This window comes from Salvelinus sp. IW2-2015, linkage group LG36, assembly GCF_002910315.2.
Source record: "Salvelinus sp. IW2-2015 linkage group LG36, ASM291031v2, whole genome shotgun sequence".
Taxonomy (NCBI): domain Eukaryota; kingdom Metazoa; phylum Chordata; class Actinopteri; order Salmoniformes; family Salmonidae; genus Salvelinus; species Salvelinus sp. IW2-2015.
Window position 1 is genome coordinate 32,776,834 of NC_036875.1, and position 21,369 is coordinate 32,798,202.

A 21,369-nucleotide genomic window follows, 5' to 3' on the forward strand; every position below is an offset into this window, starting at 1 on the left:
CTCCTCCTTACTCCTCTCCTCTCCTCTCTTCTCTTCTCTTCTCCTCTCCTCTTCCTCTCATCTCTTCTCATGCTCCTCTCTTCATCATTCTGCCTCTCACCCGATCTCATCTCCTCTCCTCTCAATCATCTCCTCTCTTCTCATCTCCTCATCTTTCATCTCCTCTCCTCTCAATACTCCTTCTTCCATCTCGCTCTCCTCTCCTACTCCTCTACCTCTCTTTTCTCTTCTCATCTCCTCTGCTTTCTCATCTCCTCACTCCTCTCCTCTGCCTCTCAATCTCCTCTCTTTCTCAGGTTCTGCCGCTCCGCATCAATTCTCCTTCTTCTTCTTCAGCTCCTCTCTTCTCTTCTCATCTTCCTCTCTTCTCATCTCCTTCTCCTCTACCCTCCTCGCCTACCTCTCCTCATTCTCATCTCTTTCATCTCCTCTCTTCTCAATTCTCCTCTCTTCTCATACCTCCTCTGCCTCTCATTCTCCCTCTTCTCATCTCCTCTTTTCTCATCTCCTGCTCTTCTCATCTCCCTCCCCCTCTCATCCTCCTCTTCTTCTTCATCCTCCCTCTCTTCGGTTCATCTCCTCTTCTCTCTCTCATCTCACTCATCCTCTCCTCTCATCCTCTCTCTCTCTCATCTCCTCTCTTCTCATCTGCCTCATCTCCCTCATCCTCTGCCTCTCATCTCCTCTCTTCTCTCCTCCCTCTTCTCATCTCCTCTTCCTCTCATCTCCTCCTTCTCCTCGTCCTCTCCTCTCTTCTCCTCTCTTCTCTTCTCTTCTCCACTCCTCTCTTCTCATCTCTTCTCTTCTCATCTCCTCTCTTCTCATCTCCTCTCATCTCATCTCTTCTCCTCTCCTCTCTCTCTCATCTCCTCTCTTCTCATCTCCCTCTTCTCTGCTCCTTCTTCTCTTCCTCTCCTCCTCCTCATCCTCTCTCTCACTCTCTTCCTCTCCTCTGTCATCTTGCCTCTCTTCTCATCTCCGCCCTCTTCTGCATCCATACTTCCTTCTCATCTCCTCTCTTTTCTCACCTCTCATCTCTCCTCTCATGCTTCTCATCCTCTCTTCTCATCTCCTCCTACTCTCTCTTACTCATTCTTCATCTCTCTCTCTCAACGTCCTCTCCTCTCAATCTTCCTGCTCTCCCTCTCTTCTCATCTCCTCCCTCTACCATCTCCTCTTTCTCATCTCACCTCTCTCTGCGTCAACGGAGACGACCAAACAACACCACAATAACAACTGATTAAGAAAAAGTGCAAACCCCAAAACCCCATCCATCCAACCTTCTCTAACCCAGAGTCCCTGGGCACATTCCTCTGATAAAACACTGTGATTAAAACTAACAAGAAGAACAAAAACCTCTATCTTAGTTTTAATGAAGGGAATCTATGTTGTTTATAGGCACGAACATTTTGTTTGGCTTTGCATTAGGCATGTTAGAAGCCAAGGACATGCTGGATTGATGAGGTCTGATTATACCATTGAAGTGAATGGTGATGGCGAACCAGCTATCCAGTGCCATAGAATACAGTGAATGGGCCAGTGATAACATGATAACATTTAGCCTTCTTTGTTATATGGTACTATAGGGATCCCGCTGGACTCTCCAGGCCACCCGGATGAACATGGCCTTTGTAAGTTCTTTGTCTTTCTTTCAATGTACAGGACATTACAACAGGAGTCTCGTAGTGAATGGCCTTCGTAAGTTCCTTTCCTTTTCTAGCTTTTGAAACGGTGTAACAATGTGCTCTACAACTGTGGTAAAACCCAAGTGTACAACATTTATGATTTCATAGTATTTTGCATTGTTTTACTATCGTTGACTGTAATCTGAAATAGATATCTTGTTTGGAATCTGTGGAGATCTTGTTTGGAATCTGTCTCTATGTTACAGGGATCAACATTCGTTCTGAAGCCTGATCAAATGCAGGTGCCTGCAGCTTCTTACTCTCTTCCTAGTATTCTATAGTGCATTACGACTGCTGGTGATGTTTATACTGTAACTGTAACCATAGGTTCTCTCTATAATGGCCTTGAGTAAGACCACACGTGTTCTCTCCTGAACCCATACCCTTTTATAATGGACATTATCACCATAATGCTATCTCGTTATTGACTAAATAAATTGAGCAAGAATATTTACTAGTGTCTTTTCTAAGTTTGCTTCAGCAACCAATATGATTTGATGGTATTTTTTGTTGTGATTTTATATTGAGTCATCAGAAGCTTCCCTGTGTTTTGTTCTTCCTTGTTGTTTCAGATGTTAAACGCTCTGCTGATCCTCATGTTTGTGCCTATCTTTGACGTGGTTGTCTACCCACTCATAGGCCTGTGCAGGATCAATCTCACGTGAGTGGACCARGGCTGTGTCTGAAAACGTTATTATGCAGCTGTCAAATCCTTGCTTCCTCTGTCCTTATTTCCTCACTCTGTCTCAAAGCTCATTGGACGAGGATACCGTAGGGAGCTTGGAACTCGGCTCTTGGATCCTCACTTCCAATGAGCTTCAAGAGGAATTGTGGAAACAAGGACGGAGGAAGAAAGMGTTTGARGGCTGGAAACTACAGTCTTCAACAGTAGTTGAAGGCTGTTTGGGGRGGCAGGTAGCCTAGTAGTTAGTGTTGGGCCAGTAACTGAAAGGTTGCTGGATCATATCCCCGAGCTGACAAGGTAAAAACCTGTCGTTCTGCCCCTGAACAAGGCAGTTAACCCACTGTTCCCCGGTAGGCCATCATTGTAAATAAGAATTTGCTCTTAACTGACTTGCCTAGTTAAATAAAAAAAGTCATCCTTCATGAGTAAGGAATGGGGCAAGAACAAGCATCATGTGGGTTGGACAACATTTTTCATGCGCCTCTTGGTCATAAAGAAAATGTTTGTAGCTGTTTTTCTGCAGTACCTTGTGATCTTATCATATCATTGAGATACGTGGAAGATACGCTCAAACAATGTTGTGCAAACATCTTATGTAGTCCTACAGAAAGATAAAACAATTGACCACATTAATAATTTCTAAGAATGGAAACCGTTGTTACTGTGTAGTTCTGTGTAGTAGGGACAATATTGACCAATGTGCGTTGACGCCAAGTTGTCTTGTTGGAGTCCATAGGAGTGTGGTTTTAGAGACAGAAATGCCTGATACCGTCTCCATCTCCCTTTAGAGACAGAATGCCTGATACGCTCCATCTCCCCTTTAGAGACAGAATGCTTGATACCGTCTCCATCTCCCCTTTAGAAGACAGAATGCCTGATACCGTCTCCATCTTCCCCTTTAGAGACAGAATGCCTGATACCGTCTCCATCTCCCCTTTAGAGACAGAATGCCTGATACGTCTCCATCTCCCCTTTAGAGGACAGAATGCCTGATACATCTCCATCTCCCTTTAGAGACAGAATGCCTGATACGTCTCCATCTCCCTTTAGAGACAGAATGCCTGATACGTCCATTCTCCCCTTTAGAGACAGAATGCCTGATACGTCTCCATCTCCCTTTAGAGACAGGAATAGCCTGATACGTCTCCATCTCCCCCTTTAGAGACAGAATGCCTGATACTGCTCCATCTCCCCTTTAGAGACAGAATGCCTGATACCGTCTCCATCTCCCCTTTAGAGACAGAAAATGCCTGAACATCCTCCATCTCCCTTTAGAGACAAAGCCTGATACGTCTCCATCTCCCCTTAGAGACAGAAGCCTGATACATCTCCATCTCCCTTTAGAGACAGAAGCCTGATACAGTCCATACTCCTAGAGACAGAAGAACCTGATACATCGCTCCATCTCCTCCTTTAGAACAGAATGCCGATACCGTCTCCATCTCCCCTTTAGAGACAGAAGCCTGATACGTCTCCATCTCCCCTTTAGAGACAGAAATGCCTGATTACGTCTCCATCCCTTTAGAGACAGGAATGGCTGATACACGGTCTCCAATCTTCCCCTTTAGAGACAGAATGCCTGATACCGTCTCATCTCCCCTTTAGAGACAGAAAGCCTGATACATCTCCATCCCCCCTTTAGAGACAGAAAGCCTGTGATACCGTCTCCATTCCCCCCTTTAGAGACAGAATGCCTGATACGGCTCCATCTCCCCTTTAGAGACAGAATGCCTGATACGTCTCCATCTCCCCTTTAGAGACAGAATGCCTGATACCGTCTCCATCTCCCTTTAGAGACAGAATGCCTGATACGGCTCCATCTCCCCTTTAGAAACAGAAACCCTGATACATCTCCATCTCCCCTTTAGAGACAGAATGGCCTGATACGTCTCCATTCTCCCCTTTAGAGACAGAATGCCTGTGATACGCTCCATCTCTCCTTAGAGACAGAATGCCTGATACGTATCCATCTCCCCTTTAGAGACAGAATGCCTGATACGTTCCATCTCCCCTTTAGAGACAGAATGCCTGATACGTCTCCATCTCCCCTTTTAGAGACAGAATGCCTGATACGGCTCCATCTCCCCTTTAGAGACAGAATGCCTGATACCGTCTCCATCTCCCCTTTAGAGACAGAATGCCTGATACCGTCTCCATCTCCCCTTTAGAGACAGAATACCTGATACCGTCTCCATCTCCCCTTCAGAGACAGAATGCCTGATACTGTCTCCATCTCCCCTTTAGAGACAGAAAGCCTGATACCGTCTCCATCTCCCCTTTAGAGACAGAAAGCCTGATACATCTCCATCTCCCCTTTAGAGACAGAATGCCTGATACCGTCTCCATCTCCCCTAGGCCGCTGAAGAAGATGGCTGTTGGTATGATCTTTGCAGCGCTGGCCTTCGGTGCTGCCACCTTGGTGGAGGTCAACGTCATGGTAAGACGCAGCATCTCTGGCAGAGGAGGCTGGTGGGAGGAGCTATAGGCTTATTGTAATGGCTGGAATGGAATAAATGGAACCGTATCCAACATATGGAAACCACGTTAGACTCCGTTACATTAATTCCATTCCAGTCATTACAATGAGCCCATCCTACTATAGCTCCTCCCACCAGCCTCCTCTGAGTGACACTCCAGGTCATCTGTTTTTGCAGTTGCGCTGCATAGATGGTCTGATGTCACAATGCCTGGAGAAGTGTTTAGTGTAGCAGGAACAACATTAATATGTTGCAACTGTAAAAACAAATCCACCTGGATTGCCACCTTTGTAACAGAGACAGTCACCTGTCCTCTGATGTCCCCTCTCTCTCTATTCCTCTGCTAGAAAACGGTGGTGGAGCCTGCACCTCATGGACAGTGTCTGCTACAGGTCTACAACCTGGCTGACAGTGACGTCAAACTAAGCATCCCTGGGAGTAACCTATTCTCACAACCCATCAAATCCTATGAGGTAAACTGGGCTGGGGCGTTTTACCCTAGTTTTACTCTGCTACGCTAATAATGCTGTGACTAATAATAAACCTTGACTTCATAGAAAGCAGACCTACCAGATAGGATTGCCATGAGAAATGTCTGTAGACTCCGTAGACGCTCCATAGTCTGACACCATAGGAGTCTACAGCTACATCTCACGGCAACAGATAGGAGTGTGTTCTGAGGTCAACAGGTCCATTGTTCTACAGCTATTACAGCCAGACCTGGGTTCAAATACTATTTGAAATCTTTCAAAAACTTTGTGTTTGCTTTAGCCTGCCTGGAGTTTGCCGTTTTGCGACTATTTTATTGGTTCCATTGTGCCAGGAAAGCTRGATCAAGCCCAGTTGGAGTATTTGAAACAATTTAATATTTGAACGCAGGTCTGATTAGAGCTGAACATTAYTCATGGCAATACATGTAATACACATGCCTCTATGTCTATCAGGATCCTCAAGCATATCAGCATCTTGAACTGGGGGGACACAACAAGACCATCACTGTGGGGATRAATCACAATGGACACTTTCATGAGTGTAGAGAGACTTTCACAGAGCAGAAAGCCTACAGTCTCGTCCTGCACAGCAAAACCTCGGGAATAGTGTGTCAACTAGTGAGTCTGAAGTTCACTATTATCTTACAGTTCTGTAGAACTGTACTTTCAGTCACTACAGAAATKATTTCTGTGTTTGCAATCTGTTTCTGTTTTCATTTTTTTTAATAATATAGGCGACAGACAACATACTTAAAAGTGAAAAAATGGAAGCATACCTGAGGTAATTATGTGTTTATGTTTGAATTGAAATAGGAATAATACTCCATCGGAAAGACTGACTTCCGTTAGTTCAGTGAATACGCTGKAAAGATTCAAGTATTGCTCTAACAGGTTCATAAACACGCGGAGTGAGGCTGTGAACGTAACAATGGCTGGTGTGGACTTTTACATAGCCGCTGACTATGGCATATCTCCCAATAAGAGTGTGGAAAGAAATGAGTGAGTGGCCATATTTCTGTTCCATTGCAGTTCATCTTAAAATAGTGTAAAGTGTCTCTTCCTAGACCACTGACAAACATTCAATAATTGATATTCCTAATTTTCTAACATTGAACATCTGACTAATGTAGTAATAATTTAGAAATAGATACAGTCCACAGGAGGCTGGTGGCACCTTAATTAGAGAGGACGAGCTCGTGGTAATGGCTGGAGCAGAATAAGTGGAATGGTATCAAATACTTCAAACACGTGGTTTCCATGTMTTTGATYCCATTCCATATGCTCCATTCCAGCCATTATTATGAGCCGTCCTCCCCTCAYCAGCCTCCACTGATAGTCAGTATCATATCRCAGTATCCACAGATCTCTTTTACCTCTGCCCTCTCTAAATCCTTCACCTATGCCATCTCTCACAGGTATACACACGTGAGGTGTACATCAGGCTCACAGGATTTCTCCATCAACCTGGGCCTGCTTGACTCTGGAGCTTCATACACCGTCATCCTCAAAGGGGTGAGTCAGCCCACTGCCTATACATGAGATCACAAAATACCATACTGTATGTAGGTACTATTAAGTGCTGCCTGCTATGGCCTGAAACCACATTGACAGTATAAATACATGGACTAGCACAGTACTAGCTACTTCTAGTACTAGCTACCTAGTAAGTTACACTTACTAAAGGTATGTGATCCCTGCGGGAATTGAACCCACGACCTTGGCATTGCTCACATCGTCAGTGCCTGCTCTGGCAGACAGTACTCATATCTTCCTTTACTTTTGTCCAGGGCCCTGGACAGATCATTCCCCAGAAGATGGAGGATGTGAAGGTTATTATTTCTCCTTTTTTCTCTCTGCATTGTTGGGAATTTTACTGTTAGTCTACGTCTGTTGTTTACGAAGCATGTGATTCAATTATTTTTGAAGGCCAACAATGTTCACATAGCCTGGCAGATCCCCCAGTATGCCCTGATGACAGCAGGAGAAGTCATGTTCTCCATCACAGGCATCGAGTTCTCCTATTCACAGGTCAGTAGGTATCCAGTGATTATTGATTGAGTATTGGTTGAGTATTGACTAATAAACCTCAAATGCTTACTTAGGCACCTGTGTAGATCTGAAAGAATTGGTGTCCAGTATGATGAACACTTAGCTTATACCAACCAGAAACCTTTCAGATCTACTAGAAGTGGCTAGGGGGTATAGACAGCTACGGGTTGATTATTAGGAATTCAGCCTCTACAAGGAGATCATGTTTGAGTGAAGAACATGTGATATGCTTTTCCCTGCCAATGATAAACAATATCTAGGTCTATGTTCAATACAGGCCCCAGCCAACATGAAGTCAGTGCTGCAGGCCGGCTGGCTGCTGACTGTAGCCTTTGGCAATGTCATTGTGCTAATCGTAGCAGAGGGGGCAGGTCTGGATCAGGTAAGTCCCAGTGGTAGAAGACGGTTTTGTTTTTACTGTGCCTTTTAGGAAGCCTTGTCAGTGCACCATTGAACKCATAGACCTCATAAAACAGTTAAAAAGAGTCAAACAGAGCAGTGTCTGGTTTCCCTCTAGTGGACTACTGCAATCACAACAATAATAATGGCTTGTTCCCTTTCTRTCTCCAGCTTGAGTAGCGAGTACACCAGGATAATAAGTATGGCTATCAAATAACAACCATAGTCCCCAGTGTTAAATGTGTTTAACATTGATTCTGCCATTCCCAGTGGATGGAGTTCCTGCTGTTCGCTGGCCTCCTGGTAGCAGTCTGCATCATCTTCTCCATCATGGCTTACTTCTACACCTACGTAGACCCTGACGAGCTAGACAAGCTGTTCCCAGACCAGACAGTCAATGAGGATGAAGACGAGCTGAAGAAGGACCAGACAGACGACACTATGTACTTGAACTCCATAGAGAAGAGCACCAAGATGTAGTCTGGTGACTGACTTCAGAATATTTCCCTCTCAGGAGATTTGTAAGCCCCTAGTGTGGAATGGTTTTTGTTTTATACATTTYTAAATTGAAGCAAAGTATTAAGATATGGTGATTGAGTGTATTTTACTTGCTGAACCTTACTGTATGTTGTTAGTTATTGTCACACCCTGTCTGTGTGTTCTTACAGTATGGACTAACCACAGTTAGCACTCCAACTGAGACACTTCCAGAATCTGGAGGTCAAACCAGGACCAGTGCTAACAAAACACATTGTTGAAATGCTGTATATTGTTTTTGTGAATTTATCAAATGTTACTGTACATAGTAAAATGATCTGAAGTCCCCTGTTTACAATGATGTTCAAAGATGAAGAGGAAAACAACGGACTCTTYTAGTTGATAAACAAAACAATTACAGAACATTGTGAAAAGGGTCCTTCTTTAGCAGGCATGAAACTTAAGGATTTTGGGTACTAGCCAGCTGGTCTAGTAGAACAATTTTTACTATTGGCCTAGATTAATTTCCATCCCTGCTCTTTAGACTGGCTACCTGAGACAAATACTGGAGTAGACTTAACTAAAAGAGCCTCATTCAAATGACAAACTATGAGTCAGGGAAAAATGTCTAGTGTGTCCTAATCATTTGATAGATAGACCTTCATAAAACATTCTACTCCTGGGAACCATTTTACTCTAATTGTACTCTCGTACGTAAATAAAAATGTGTACATTTCTCTGAATATGATACTTTTATTTCTGATGGGTTTCTGAAAGCTTGCTACTCTTACGTTTTTGCAGGACTACCTCATTGTTGGTGGCGCTTACATGTTTCTAGAATACATTCATTCAGAGCTTTGGTTTCCTTCCCTTGTCACAGACKCAGGATTATAGAGAGACAGAAAAATAACACATCACTTCCTGGTAACTGGGACATATCACATCATCACTCCTTAGACAGCATTCATTAATCACAATACCATAACAGCCTGCCTTCCTAACACCTTCACCCCAACTGACATCCTATTCCCTATATAGTCCTTCCACTTCACACCAGAGCCCTTGGACGCAAACAGAATCTACCAGCTGGGGAATGGAAGGCAGAGCCCTGGTCTAAAGAGGAAGAGTAGCCGCTGGAAGACTGGCTCCAGGTTGGCAACAGCTAAAAGGGGATCCTAATAAAATACCAAAAAACACAAAAAAGGAGTGCACTAAATATAGAATAAGGTGCCATTTGGGACGCAAACATAACCTACCAGCTGGGGAATGGAAGGCAGAYAATGTAGSCGACATCTGAGAAATAKTAGCTATCACTGTTATTATTACAAGGATTATACAAAGTTACATTTTCAGTGCTATTTTGGAGCGCTATTTGCTCGGCATAGGTAGAAAATAAATGTCTAATATCACAAGAKTACAAACATGGTAAGAATGGAAGAAATGCTCTTGACTTGGATTTGACCTCATGGAGTCGCCAAGACTATAACATACTACACTCAGTGTAAACCATATACACTGAGTGTATAAAACATTAGGAACACCATCCTAATATTGAGTTGCAACCCCTTTTGCCCTTAGCACAGACTCAATTCGTCTGGGCATYGACTCTACAAGGTGTCCAAAACATTCCACAGGGATGCTGGCCTGCTGGCTCATGTTGACTCCAATGCTTCCCACAGTTGTGTCAWGTTGGCTGGATGTCCTTTGGGTGGTTGGACCATTCTTGATGCAAACGGGAAACTGTTCAGCGTTAAAAACTCAGCAGCATTGCAGTTCTTGACARAAACCGGTGTCAAGAACAGGTTTGTGTCAAGTGGATTGAACAGGCGACATCAATAAGGGATCATAGCTTTCACCTGGATTAGCCTGGTCAGTCTATGTCATGGAAAGAGCAGGTGTTCATAATGTGTTGTACACTCAGTGTAGATGGGGTAGAAAAAGGAGGAGCAGGAGGGAAAATATAGAAAAAAGTGTGAAACCTCTTTCCGTTTTCCCTTCTCTGACACTTTGGAATAACTATCAGCCAGGCAGGATTTCCCATGTGGGCACTGCAGAGCATGGCCGTTCATTCAGTGGTTTCTGAATCACTGTTAACTCCACAGAGGCTTGCGTCCCAAATGGCACCCTAWTCCCTATATAGTGCACTACTTTTGACCAGGACCGTTCTACTCTCGCCTTATCATCAAGCCGTTCTGGTCAATAGTAGTGCACTATATAGGGAACAAGGTGCCATTTGGGACGCASCCAGAGACTCCCAGCAGCATTAGGGGAAATAAGAGCCAGTGTCAGAGGTATTAATACCATGATATGCTCCACCTTGACTACCTCAGCCGTCAAGTCAACTGAACCCAGTTAAACTCTATAGACTTACTGATGATGACTCCTTTCCCCATTTTTAACAATTGAGGGAAGTTACGTACAATCTACTTGTTAGGCTCTGTTGCAATATCCATTCTAGCTTAGCACTTAGAATGAAGCAATGTATTTTGGCATTCAATCTCAGTAGCATACTAGAATGAACGTTGGAATGTAGATTATGAAGCTATGGTGTTGTGGCTGTCCCTGACCGGACTCTCTCCATCAGTAGCTCAGAGACTCTAGCAATGACCTCAGGGTGAACCAGGCACTGCAGTAGGTCGTTGGTGGTGATGGCGATGGGGCAGTGTGCTCTGTCACCATTGCTCTGGTCTCTGTCCCCAGGTGGTGGCCTTCCTCCATCTCTGCACCCTGGCTGTGGTAACAGTAGGGGGTCTGAGGCTGAACCGGAGCTGGACATGCTTTCCCCTCCATGCTGGTGCTGGGCTCTACTCCCACTGACAGGTCTGGGAGGGGTGTTTTGGGTTACGCTGCTAGACRTGATTATGTCACAGTCTCTGGATGGTGACGTTCTGTCTTGGTTTTTGGGGTTCTGCTCTGTAGTTTCCTGGTTGGTGATCTGGTTCCAGGCCACAGGGATGAGGTGAGGGCCGAAGGGCATGGTGGATGGTGTGGAAGAGGAGGAAAGGTACTCTGCTGGTGGTGATGAAGAGCTGGTGTTCTTAGCTTGGCCCCTGGAGTCACGTTTTGCCCTTGGACATGCTGGGGTGTCCTGGGTCTGTTGGTCACGGTGACTTGTTATCCCTCTCTTCTCCATGCAGGCCCCCACAGCCAGGTTCAGGTACTGCATGTTCTCGTCATGTCCCACCAACCCCTCCTTTGGAAAAATAAATAAAAAGTCGAAACTATAAACCCAACCGTTATGAAATGAACCAATGTTTCGTCACTCTCCGCTTTACTCAGGGACTATGGTCAGTACTATGTGTTTACAGGGACTATGGTCAGTACTGTGTGTTTACAGGGACTATGGTCAGTACTGGTGTGTTTACAGGGACTATGGTCAGTACTGTGGTTTTACAGGGACTATGGTCAGTACTATGTGTTTACAGGGACTATGGTCAGTACTGTGTGTTTACAGGGACTATGGTCAGTACTGTGTGTTTACAGGGACTATGGTCAGTACTGTGTTGTTTACAGGGACTATGGTCAGTACTGTGTGTTTACAGGGACTATGGTCAGTACTGTGTGTTTACAGGGACTATGGTCAGTACTGTGTGTTTACATGGGAAGGGACTTATGGTCAGTACTGTGTGTTTACAGGGACTATGGTCAGTACTGTGTGTTTACAGGGACTATGGTCAGTACTGTGTGTTTACAGGGACTATGGCTCTTAACTTTGAGGTGGCAGGTAGCCTAGTGGTTAGAGTGTTGAATCCCCGAGCTGACAAGGTAAAAATCTGTCGTTCTGCCCCTGAACAAGTCAGTTAACCCACTATTCTCCAGTAGGCCATCATTGTAAATAAGAATTTGTTCTTAACTGACTTGCCTAGATAAATAAAATAAAACATTTTTAAAACTAGTCACACACACACAATGCTCTGCTTGTCATCTCTGTGGAGCTCTTAATTTCTTAACTAAAAAGGCCGGTTTTAAGGCCTCCCGGGTGGCGCAGTGGTCTAAGGCACTAGCTGTGCCACCAGAGACTCCGGGTTCGAGCCCAGGCTCTGTCGCAGCCGGCCGCGACTGGGAGGTCCAAGGGGCGACACACAATTGGCCTAGCGTCATCCGGGTTAGGGAGGGTTTTGCCTGTCTCATCGCGCACTAGCAACTCCTGTGGCTGGCTAGGTGTACGGTGTTTCCTCCGACACATTGGTGCGGCTGGCTTCCGGGTTGGATGCACGCTGTGTTAAGAAGCAGTGCGGCTTGGTTGGGTTGTGTTTCGGAGGACGCATGGCTCTCGACCTTCGTCTCTCCTGAGCCCGTACGGGAGTTGTAGCGATGAGACAAGACAGTAACTACTAACAATTGGATACCACGAAATTGGGGAGATATTTTTATTTTTTTTTTACATAAAAAAAAGGCCGGTTTTAGGCTAGGTATTCTCCAGCACAAGATCAGTCAACAACTCAAATGCTAACTGGAGCTAGACAGATTGGTCAATATGGGGGGGTTGGAATCTCCTCTGTTGTTCTATGCTGCATTCCTGGGACATTTTCTTTCTCTGGACCTCAGCCCACCAGAACACGCTCCTCCTTCTGATCTCTGCTCTTATAAGGAGAACAAATGGTCGGACTGCACTCAGATTGACCCTGAGTGTGCACGGCAAATGTGCCATCAGATTCTGCACGGTACAAGGGGTTTCGTTGTGGCTTGTGACAGTGCTAACTGAACTGCCAATCTTTAGACCTAGAGTGTGAAGAGGTTAACTCAGGGTCAAGGTAGCCTGGTCCGAGATCTGTTTATTTGGTCAGATCTAGGACACAGACAGATCTAGGACTCAGGCTAGTGTCAGGATACTGTACCTCAGTGGGATTGAGCCAGTCATCATCATTGTCGTTACTAGGTGTCGTCTTCAGAGCACAGACGATGGCTTTGGTGAGGGCCTCGCCTACTCTCGCCTCATCATCAACTTCCTGTARCAGATCAGGAAGTAGAAAGAAAAACTCCTATTAAGGGAAAGAAGTTGCTGATAAAGACATTATGTGCAGCAGGCATAATTGATTGTGTCTGTGACCTTGTCTCAGAGACAGTTATCAGGAGGCATCGAAGGTGACACACTACCTGAATACACATTCCTCTCATCTAGATACAGGTAACTTCCAAAATAAAGGAAACACCAACAAAGTGTCTTAATAGGGTGTTGAGCCACCACGAGCCTCCAGAACAGCTTCAATGCACCTTGGCATAGATTCTACAAGTGTCTGGAACTCGATTGGGGGGGGGGGGGGGTGACGCTATTCCTCCAACGAGAAATACCATCATTGTTTTGTTGATGGTGGTGGAAAATGCTGTCTCATGCGCCGCTCCAGAATCTCTCAGATGTGTGGAATATGGTTTGCATTGTTTTCATGCTCATCACACCATTCAGTGACCACTCGTACCCTGTGGATGGGGGCATTGTRATCCTATGGGGGCATAGCCATGGTAGCCAAAATAATGSCCTGCCCAGCATCTTTATACATGACCTTAAACATGATAGGATATGAATTGCTTAATTAACTCAGAACTTAATTAACCCACACCTGTGTGAAAGCACCTGCTTTCAATATACTTTGTTTCCCTCATTTACTCAAGTGTTTCCATTATTTTGGCAATTATCTGTATGTGACTGTGTTATGCAGCGCACCACTCCTCTACATGCAAACTCACAAATCATTATGACAGGGGTACCTTTACTCTGATGCCTGTTCATTACTCAAAAACCCACAGCATCAGAGAGCCTCAACACCTCTCACATCCATCACTGTGGCTGTGTCCTGAATAACACCCTATCCCCTATATAGTGCACTAATTCTGACCATGGCACTATGGGCGGTAGTGGTAGCTAGTGGTGGGAAACTCTTCATCAAGCTGTACTGTAATTATGGCCCTCCTCTCAAACATCCAATTTCCCCATAAACATACTTAACACCATTTAGTTGGAGGTGACTTTACTGTACATACCAACTCAATCCAGGAGTTGACACTGACGGTGATGGGGTCAATAGACTCCACATAGTGCCACCAGTGTCTGGGGACAAACAGCACCTATTGGAGCAGAAGGGCAACAGGGTCAGATCGCATCAGAAGAAATGCAAGGTGATCAGTAGGAATACGGATAAGGAACATATTACAGAATAGAAGGTTTGAAGGAGTCAAAAATATCTAGAAATATCTYCTAGCAGCACAGCTCATAGTCCAGGGGATGGGAGAGCAGAGCAGAGCATAGCCAGTCAATAAGTAGTAGAGTGAAGGAGTCAGGGACTGATCAGTTCGATAAAACGTTTACTACATCGCATGACGGTTTGTACTGAACGACACATTTCCCCAAAACGTTCTTGAACAGACATGGAGGTACATTTGGTGGGTGTGGCAGGGTGCGTCTTGAAGCAATGAGTGACTAATTAAAAGGGCAGCGGCCATGTTGACAGCGTTCCCCATCCTACAACCCAACCCATCCCCGTTTTACAACTGGTCATTCAGAACAGAGCGTTTCCGTTTAATTGAACGTTGCACACCGTTTTTTCGCACTGAACGCCACCTAATTTAACACAGTGGGGGAGACTAGCCATTAGATGGCAGCTTGTATCCTCCCTCCCAAGTGCTTCTGTCTCATTCATGATGTGGATTTGGTCTTTATTAAAGTGAACAGCCCTTATTGATCCCCTGGTTCCACTGCAGTCTTAATTCATTCAGTCTCCAAAGCTCTGACTGCTGCATGCTTTGTTTCATTTGCACAGACAGACGTATCAATATCTGATGTCAAGACAGACGTATCAATATCTGATGTTCAAGACAGACGTATCAATATCTGATGTCAAGACAGACGTATCAATATCTGATGTCAAGACAGACGTATCAAATTCTGATGTCAAGACAGACGTATCAATATCTGATGTCAAACAAGACGTATCAATATCTGATGTCAAAGACAACGTATCAATATCTGATGTCAAGACAGACGTATCATATCTGATGTCAAGACAGAGTATCAATATCTGATGTCAAGACAGACGTATCAATATCTGATGTCAAGACAGACGTATCAATATGTGACATGGAAAACACTGTGGATTCGGCTATTTCAGCCACACCCATTGATGATAGGTGTATCAAATATATCATAAAGCCATGCAATCTCCATAGACAAACATTGGCAGTAGAATGGGCTTACTGAAGAGCTCAGTGACTTTCAACGTGGCACCGTCATAGGATGCCACCTTTCCAACAAGTCAGTTCATAAACTTCTGCCCTGCTAGAGCTGCCACGGTCTGTTATTGTGAAGTGGAAACGTCTAGGAGCAACAACGGCTCAGCCACGACGTGGTAGGCAACACAAGCTCACAGAACGGGACCACCGAGTGCTGAAGTGCGTAGCGCATAAAAATCGTCTGTCCTCAGTTGCAACACTCACTACCAAGTTCCAAACTGCCTCTGGAAGCAACGTCAGCACAATAACTGTTTGTCGGGAGCTTCAWTAAATGGATTTCCATGGCCGAGCACACAAGCCTAAGATCACCATGCGCAATGCCAAGCGTCGGCTGGAGTGGTATYAAGCTCYCCYCCATTGGACTCTGMAGCAGTGGAAACACGTTCTCTGYASTGATGAARCACGCTTAACCATCTGGCAGTCCAACGGACAAATCTGGGTTCGGCGGATACCAGGAGAACGCAACRTGCCCGAATGCATAGTGCCAACTGTAAAGTTTGGCGGAAGAGGAATAATGGTCTGGGGCTGTTTTTCATGGTTCMGGCCTCTTAGTTCCAGTGAAGGGAAACTTAACGCTACAGCATACAATGACATTCTAGACGATTCTGTGCTTCCAACCTTGTGGCAACAGTTTGGGGAAGGTCCTTTTCTGTTTCAGCATGACAATGCACCATTGCACAAAGCGAGGTCCATACAGAAATGGTTTGTCAAGATCGGTGTGGAAGAACTTGACTGGCCTGCACAGAGCRCTGATCTCAACCCAAACAAACACCTTTGGGATTAATTAGAATGCCGACTGAGAGCCAGGCCTAATCGCCCAACATCAGTGCCCGACCTCACTAATGCTRTTGTGMCTGAATGGAAGCAAGTCCCTGCAGCAATGTTGCAACATCTAGTGGAAAGCCATCCCAGAAGAGTGCACTCCATATTAATGSCCAGGATTTTGGAATAAGATGTTCAATGAGCAGGTGTCCACATACTTACACTATATGACCAAAAGTATGACAGATGGAGGCTCATKAAGTTAGAGGCATAAATATCACACCCCCCCAAAGATGCTAACCTCTCCTGTTATTGTAATGGTGAGAGGTTTGCATGTCTTCGGGGTATGATATTTGTGCCTCTGTAAATTTGTCACTCATCATTATTCATGATTCATGATTCATTCAGCCGTAATCATGGTAGCATCCACATTATGTAGAAGTGTTTAGAAATATATTATAATCATATTTACAATAAAAGTGGATGCTAACAATTACACAATACATTATATACCATTAATTTCTATTGGGCACAAAATAATCTGAAACCAAAACAATAAACAGCAAATGTATCCAACAACTTTGTAGAGTCACKAGCTTGATGTAATCATTGCGTGCTAGGAATATGGGACCAAACACTAAACTTTTGATACACATAAACTTTTAATACACATAAGTGAATTTGTCCTAATACTTTTGGTCCCATAAAAAACTGCTGTGATTTCTAAACGGTTTACCCGATATGGATGAAAAAACCCTCAAATTAAAGCAGACTGTCTGCACTTTAACCTCAGTCGTTGGGACAGTTATTTTGAAATTATACAATACTTTTGGAGCGCAATATATAGCGTGTGCAACTTTCTTAATTTTTATACAGTTCACTCTCCGTTACTCAGCACCTCTACAAACATTTTGGGGTATGCCTCAGTTCATGCTTTTGACCAAACCATAGAGACAAACATGTGCTCTATTGTATTCATGTGGTTCAAACACATTTGTCTCTGAGGAAATATTTTCTCATAAATTAAGAGATTAGCACTTTCAGTGTCAGTTTGTACAAATAGCTGTGTTTGCTGAATGGATTCTCTGATATACTTGTAGAGAGAGTTACATATGTTGCCCCTGTTGGGCTGGTTTCCTGGAAAAAGATTAAGCCTAGTCCTAGACTAAAAAGCATGCTCAAGGGAGAATCTCCATTGAGATAGTTTTTTAGTACAGATTAGGCTTAATCTATGTCCGGGAAACTGGTCCAATGTGTTGTACCTGTCCAGGCTGCAGGGTGACTGTGTAGGCCCTGGCYTGTCTGAAGGCAGGGAACCTCTGGAGGTCTGGTTGGAGCACGTCCACCTGGCTGAACACACTAGACTCCTCATAGGGGATCCTGCTGGGGTACAGACAACTCGTGTCTGCAGGGGGGAACAGGTGCCAACGCTTCCTAAAACACAACAGGGCGTCTCAGAGTAGGAGTACTGATATAGGATCAGCTCATGTAGGATCTAGGATCAGTTTAGATTCATAATGWATTAATATTTATTTGAAAGGGACAGCAATCATCACCAAAGCCACCACAATGGTTACACCCTTCGTAGTTGAGGAAATTTAAGAAGCTATAGTTCAATACAATCCATCTCTTTATTGAAAATATCATGTCATGCGAGTTCTTTGTTGGTTAGGTCATCACTTCAATGTGAAAGGTTTCAACAGCCAATTTAAACAAAACAAGGATAGAGTGATCTTCATAATGTGATATTTTTTGCTTTTGTCGTAGACTCAGTGCTCCACATGATAACTAATGTCTCTCTGTTCTAAAGAGCCTCACCTCATATACCCCCATCTCCCTCCCTCCAAATGGCTTTATTGGCATGGGAAACATGTTTACATTGCCAAAGCAAAATTACTTTATCTTTCAGGGGCCAGTGGAACAATCTGACTCTCTCACCAAGTGACTCCCCCTCCCCCCCTCCCTAGCCCACATTCCCCCCTTTCACTACCTTACCCCCTGACTCTCACCCCTTCCCTTCCTAGTACCATCTCCTCTCTATCATCCAAAATAGTTTTTAAAAATCCTTTCCTCAAAGTTAGAGGGAACAAATGGTGGTAGATCATTACCGTACAGAGCCAGTTCTCATCGAATGGTGGGTAGATCATTACCGTACAGAGCCAGTTCTCATCGAATGGTGAGTAGATCATTACCGTAGAGCCAGTTCTCATCGAATGGTGAGTAGATCATTACCGTACAGAGCCAGTCCTCATCGAATGGTGAGTAGATCATTACCGTACAGAGCCAGTCCTCATCGAATGGTGAGTAGATCATTACCGTACAGAGCCAGTTCTCATCGAATGGTGAGTAGATCATTACCGTAGAGCCAGTTCTCATCGAATGGTGAGTAGATCATTACCGTACAGAGCCAGTCCTCATCGAATGGTGAGTAGATCATTACCGTACAGAGCCAGTCCTCATCGAATGGTGAGTAGATCATTACCGTACAGAGCCAGTTCTCATCGAATGGTGGGTAGATCATTACCGTACAGAGCCAGTCCTCATCGAATGGTGAGTAGATCATTACCGTACAGAGCCAGCTCTCATCGAATGGTGAGTAGATCATTACCGTACAGAGCCAGTTCTCATCGAATGGTGGGTAGATCATTACCGTACAGAGCCAGTTCTCATCGAATGGTGAGTAGATCATTACCGTACAGAGCCAGTTCTCATTGTGCTGATTTGCTGAATCTATTGTCTGCCTCCAGCACTTCTTTCTCTCTCAGCTATAACGCTGTTAGATTGTTTCATTTTAATCTATAGTGCAATTCCCTTGGTGAAGGGGAAACATCCATCGTCTGCACCACTACTACACGCAGCTCAGCGGAAAGGGAAAAGTAGTGTGTGGTATAATGAGGTATGTAATACTGGGTGTGTTCATTAGGAGTCATTGGAGCAAAACAATTTGCAAAAGAAAACTAAACAATGCTTCTTATTGGACAAGTCCAGCTCGTCCCGCTCTGTTTCACTGTGTTTCCCCCCGCTTTGTGCTACTGAACACAATACAGCTCTGTATAATTACCTTCCCTACACCTGTAGTACCAGGTTATACCCATAGGAGTCCTGTATAATTACCTTCCTTGTACCTGTAGTACCAGATTATACCCATAGGAGTCCCGTATAATTACCTTCCTTGTACCTGTAGTACCAGGTTATACCCATAGGAGTCCCGTATAATTACCTTCCTTGTACCTGTAGTACCAGGTTATACCCATAGGAGTCCCGTATAATTACCTTCCTTGTACCTGTAGTACCAGGTTATACCCATAGGAGTCCCGTTATTAATTACCTTCCCTGTACCTGTAGTACCAGGTTATACCCATAGGAGTCCCGTATAATTACCTTCCTTGTACCTGTAGTACCAGGTTATACCCATAGGAGTCACGTATAATTACCTTCCCTGCACCTGTAGTACCAGGTTATACCCATAGGAGTCCAGGTGGCACGGGGTATTGGCACCTTCTGTACCAATCCACAGTGTGCTGTCTCTCCCGTTACGACCCGGGAACCCAAACTGAGACCACACTACGTCCTGTAAGGCACACAATACAGTTCCAATTACTAACACTAATTATCAATCCTAAAACACATATTCATGCAGTTGCTACAGTCTCATATCAATTCCTGCTGTCATCTAATCGAACATTTATATATATCTGTAATTGTATACAACACAATTCATATTCATGGTACAAATATGACAAGCCATTCAAACATGACAAACTGCCATGAGCAGTTTCAATGTTATGGTATAGCAGCAATACATCCTCTGGAGGCAAACCTCCATTTTCACAAGACACAGGTGAAAATGCAAACCCCATTCCCCATCTCATCGGTTGCTTAATAGACAGTGTAATGATTGGCAACAAATCTGCGTCCCAAATGGCACCCTATTCCCTATATAGTGCACTACCTTTGACCAGACCCCTATGTGCTCTGGTCAAAATGTGTGCACTATATAGGGAATAGGGCGCCATTTGGGACAAACACTACTGTATAGGAAACAAGATGTTTGCTGTCTGTAGGCTCTTTATCAAACCATTTGGTCTGTCAATCATTTTTCATGAAAAAAATCTAATGTAAAATAACTTGGATTCTGCCCAGCACCCAGGATAATGAACCCATTACCATATTCAGGCAACTGTAAATGATAGACTGTGCAATCTTCACTTTCAGCAACTTTTAAATGGCGCGATTCATCATGTAAAAAGGCCTCTGTCTGCCTGTCTCGAAGGCATGAATTTCGGCAGATCTGTCAAAAATGCAGGTCGCCCTATATGCATGTTTCATCATTGAAAGAATGGAGTGGCCCGCTCGAACTAGAGTGAACTTTCAAGTCCTTTATTGCCCGAGGACTAAAAAGAAAAAAGCTGCTGCCATTGAAATGTCCCACTGAAAATGTKTGTGCCATCAGGACAGGATATCATTAAAAAGAGAGAGAAAATGCCTGCTAATGGCAGAAAAGTTGTTTTATTTGAGTTTCTATATCAATGTAGGCTTAGTTAGCTTCTGTTTTGCCGATGGGGCAAAGGAATTTATTAAAGATGACTTTCACGCATCTGTTTGAGATTTCTAATTGTGTATTTTATTGTCAGGGTGTGGGAGTCACTTTCATTTTAGATCAGTCTATTGATCAATTAAAAATTTAAGTCATTACTTGATAATCATCCATTATTCTAGTGCTTTTTTTAAATCCATGAATATAATTTCAATAGATCTCCTGACCTGAACTGAGTGAGTTTAAAGCCCATAGGTGTGTCAGTGCTTTGAACAGAACAGAACAGCCCATGTGTTAGCTACAATGGCTTTAATTCAGCAGAGCAGTGGCAGATCCGGGTGAAGAGCGTCTGCTAAATGACTTAAATGTAAATGTAATGTAAACACTCCATAGAACACTCCATAGAACACTCCATACAACGAGCCCCGTGGCCTGAATCAAATTTTATTTGTCACATGCGCCGAATACAACAGGTGTAGACCTTACAGTGAAATGCTTACTTACAAGCCCCTAACCAACGATGCAGTTTTAAAAAATAGGAATAAGAAATAAGTAATAAGTAATTAATGAGCAGCAGTAAAAT

The 21,369-nt window shown here is 44.1% G+C and overlaps 2 protein-coding genes across 2 annotated transcripts in view; one reads left to right on the forward strand and one right to left on the reverse strand.

Annotated features, from left to right (window-relative positions):
* Positions 1-9,006, forward strand: part of LOC111959776 (solute carrier family 15 member 2-like) — a 19,954-nt gene extending 10,948 nt beyond the window's left edge. Inside the window, exons 11-23 of the mRNA XM_070437751.1 lie at positions 1,587-1,631; positions 1,892-1,927; positions 2,258-2,346; positions 4,726-4,807; positions 5,195-5,320; positions 5,792-5,956; positions 6,073-6,119; positions 6,230-6,337; positions 6,754-6,850; positions 7,126-7,167; positions 7,265-7,366; positions 7,665-7,769; positions 8,057-9,006. Of these exons, the coding sequence (XP_070293852.1) occupies positions 1,587-1,631; positions 1,892-1,927; positions 2,258-2,346; positions 4,726-4,807; positions 5,195-5,320; positions 5,792-5,956; positions 6,073-6,119; positions 6,230-6,337; positions 6,754-6,850; positions 7,126-7,167; positions 7,265-7,366; positions 7,665-7,769; positions 8,057-8,266 (1,254 nt within the window). The 3' untranslated portion in view covers positions 8,267-9,006. The remainder of the gene's footprint in view (positions 1-1,586; positions 1,632-1,891; positions 1,928-2,257; positions 2,347-4,725; positions 4,808-5,194; positions 5,321-5,791; positions 5,957-6,072; positions 6,120-6,229; positions 6,338-6,753; positions 6,851-7,125; positions 7,168-7,264; positions 7,367-7,664; positions 7,770-8,056) is intronic.
* Positions 8,552-21,369, reverse strand: part of LOC111959845 (hspb associated protein 1) — a 36,842-nt gene continuing 24,024 nt past the window's right edge. Inside the window, exons 4-8 of the mRNA XM_023981657.2 lie at positions 19,684-19,820; positions 17,512-17,683; positions 14,243-14,326; positions 13,102-13,212; positions 8,552-11,456 (exon numbers count right to left, since the gene is read on the reverse strand). Of these exons, the coding sequence (XP_023837425.1) occupies positions 10,806-11,456; positions 13,102-13,212; positions 14,243-14,326; positions 17,512-17,683; positions 19,684-19,820 (1,155 nt within the window). The 3' untranslated portion in view covers positions 8,552-10,805. The remainder of the gene's footprint in view (positions 11,457-13,101; positions 13,213-14,242; positions 14,327-17,511; positions 17,684-19,683; positions 19,821-21,369) is intronic.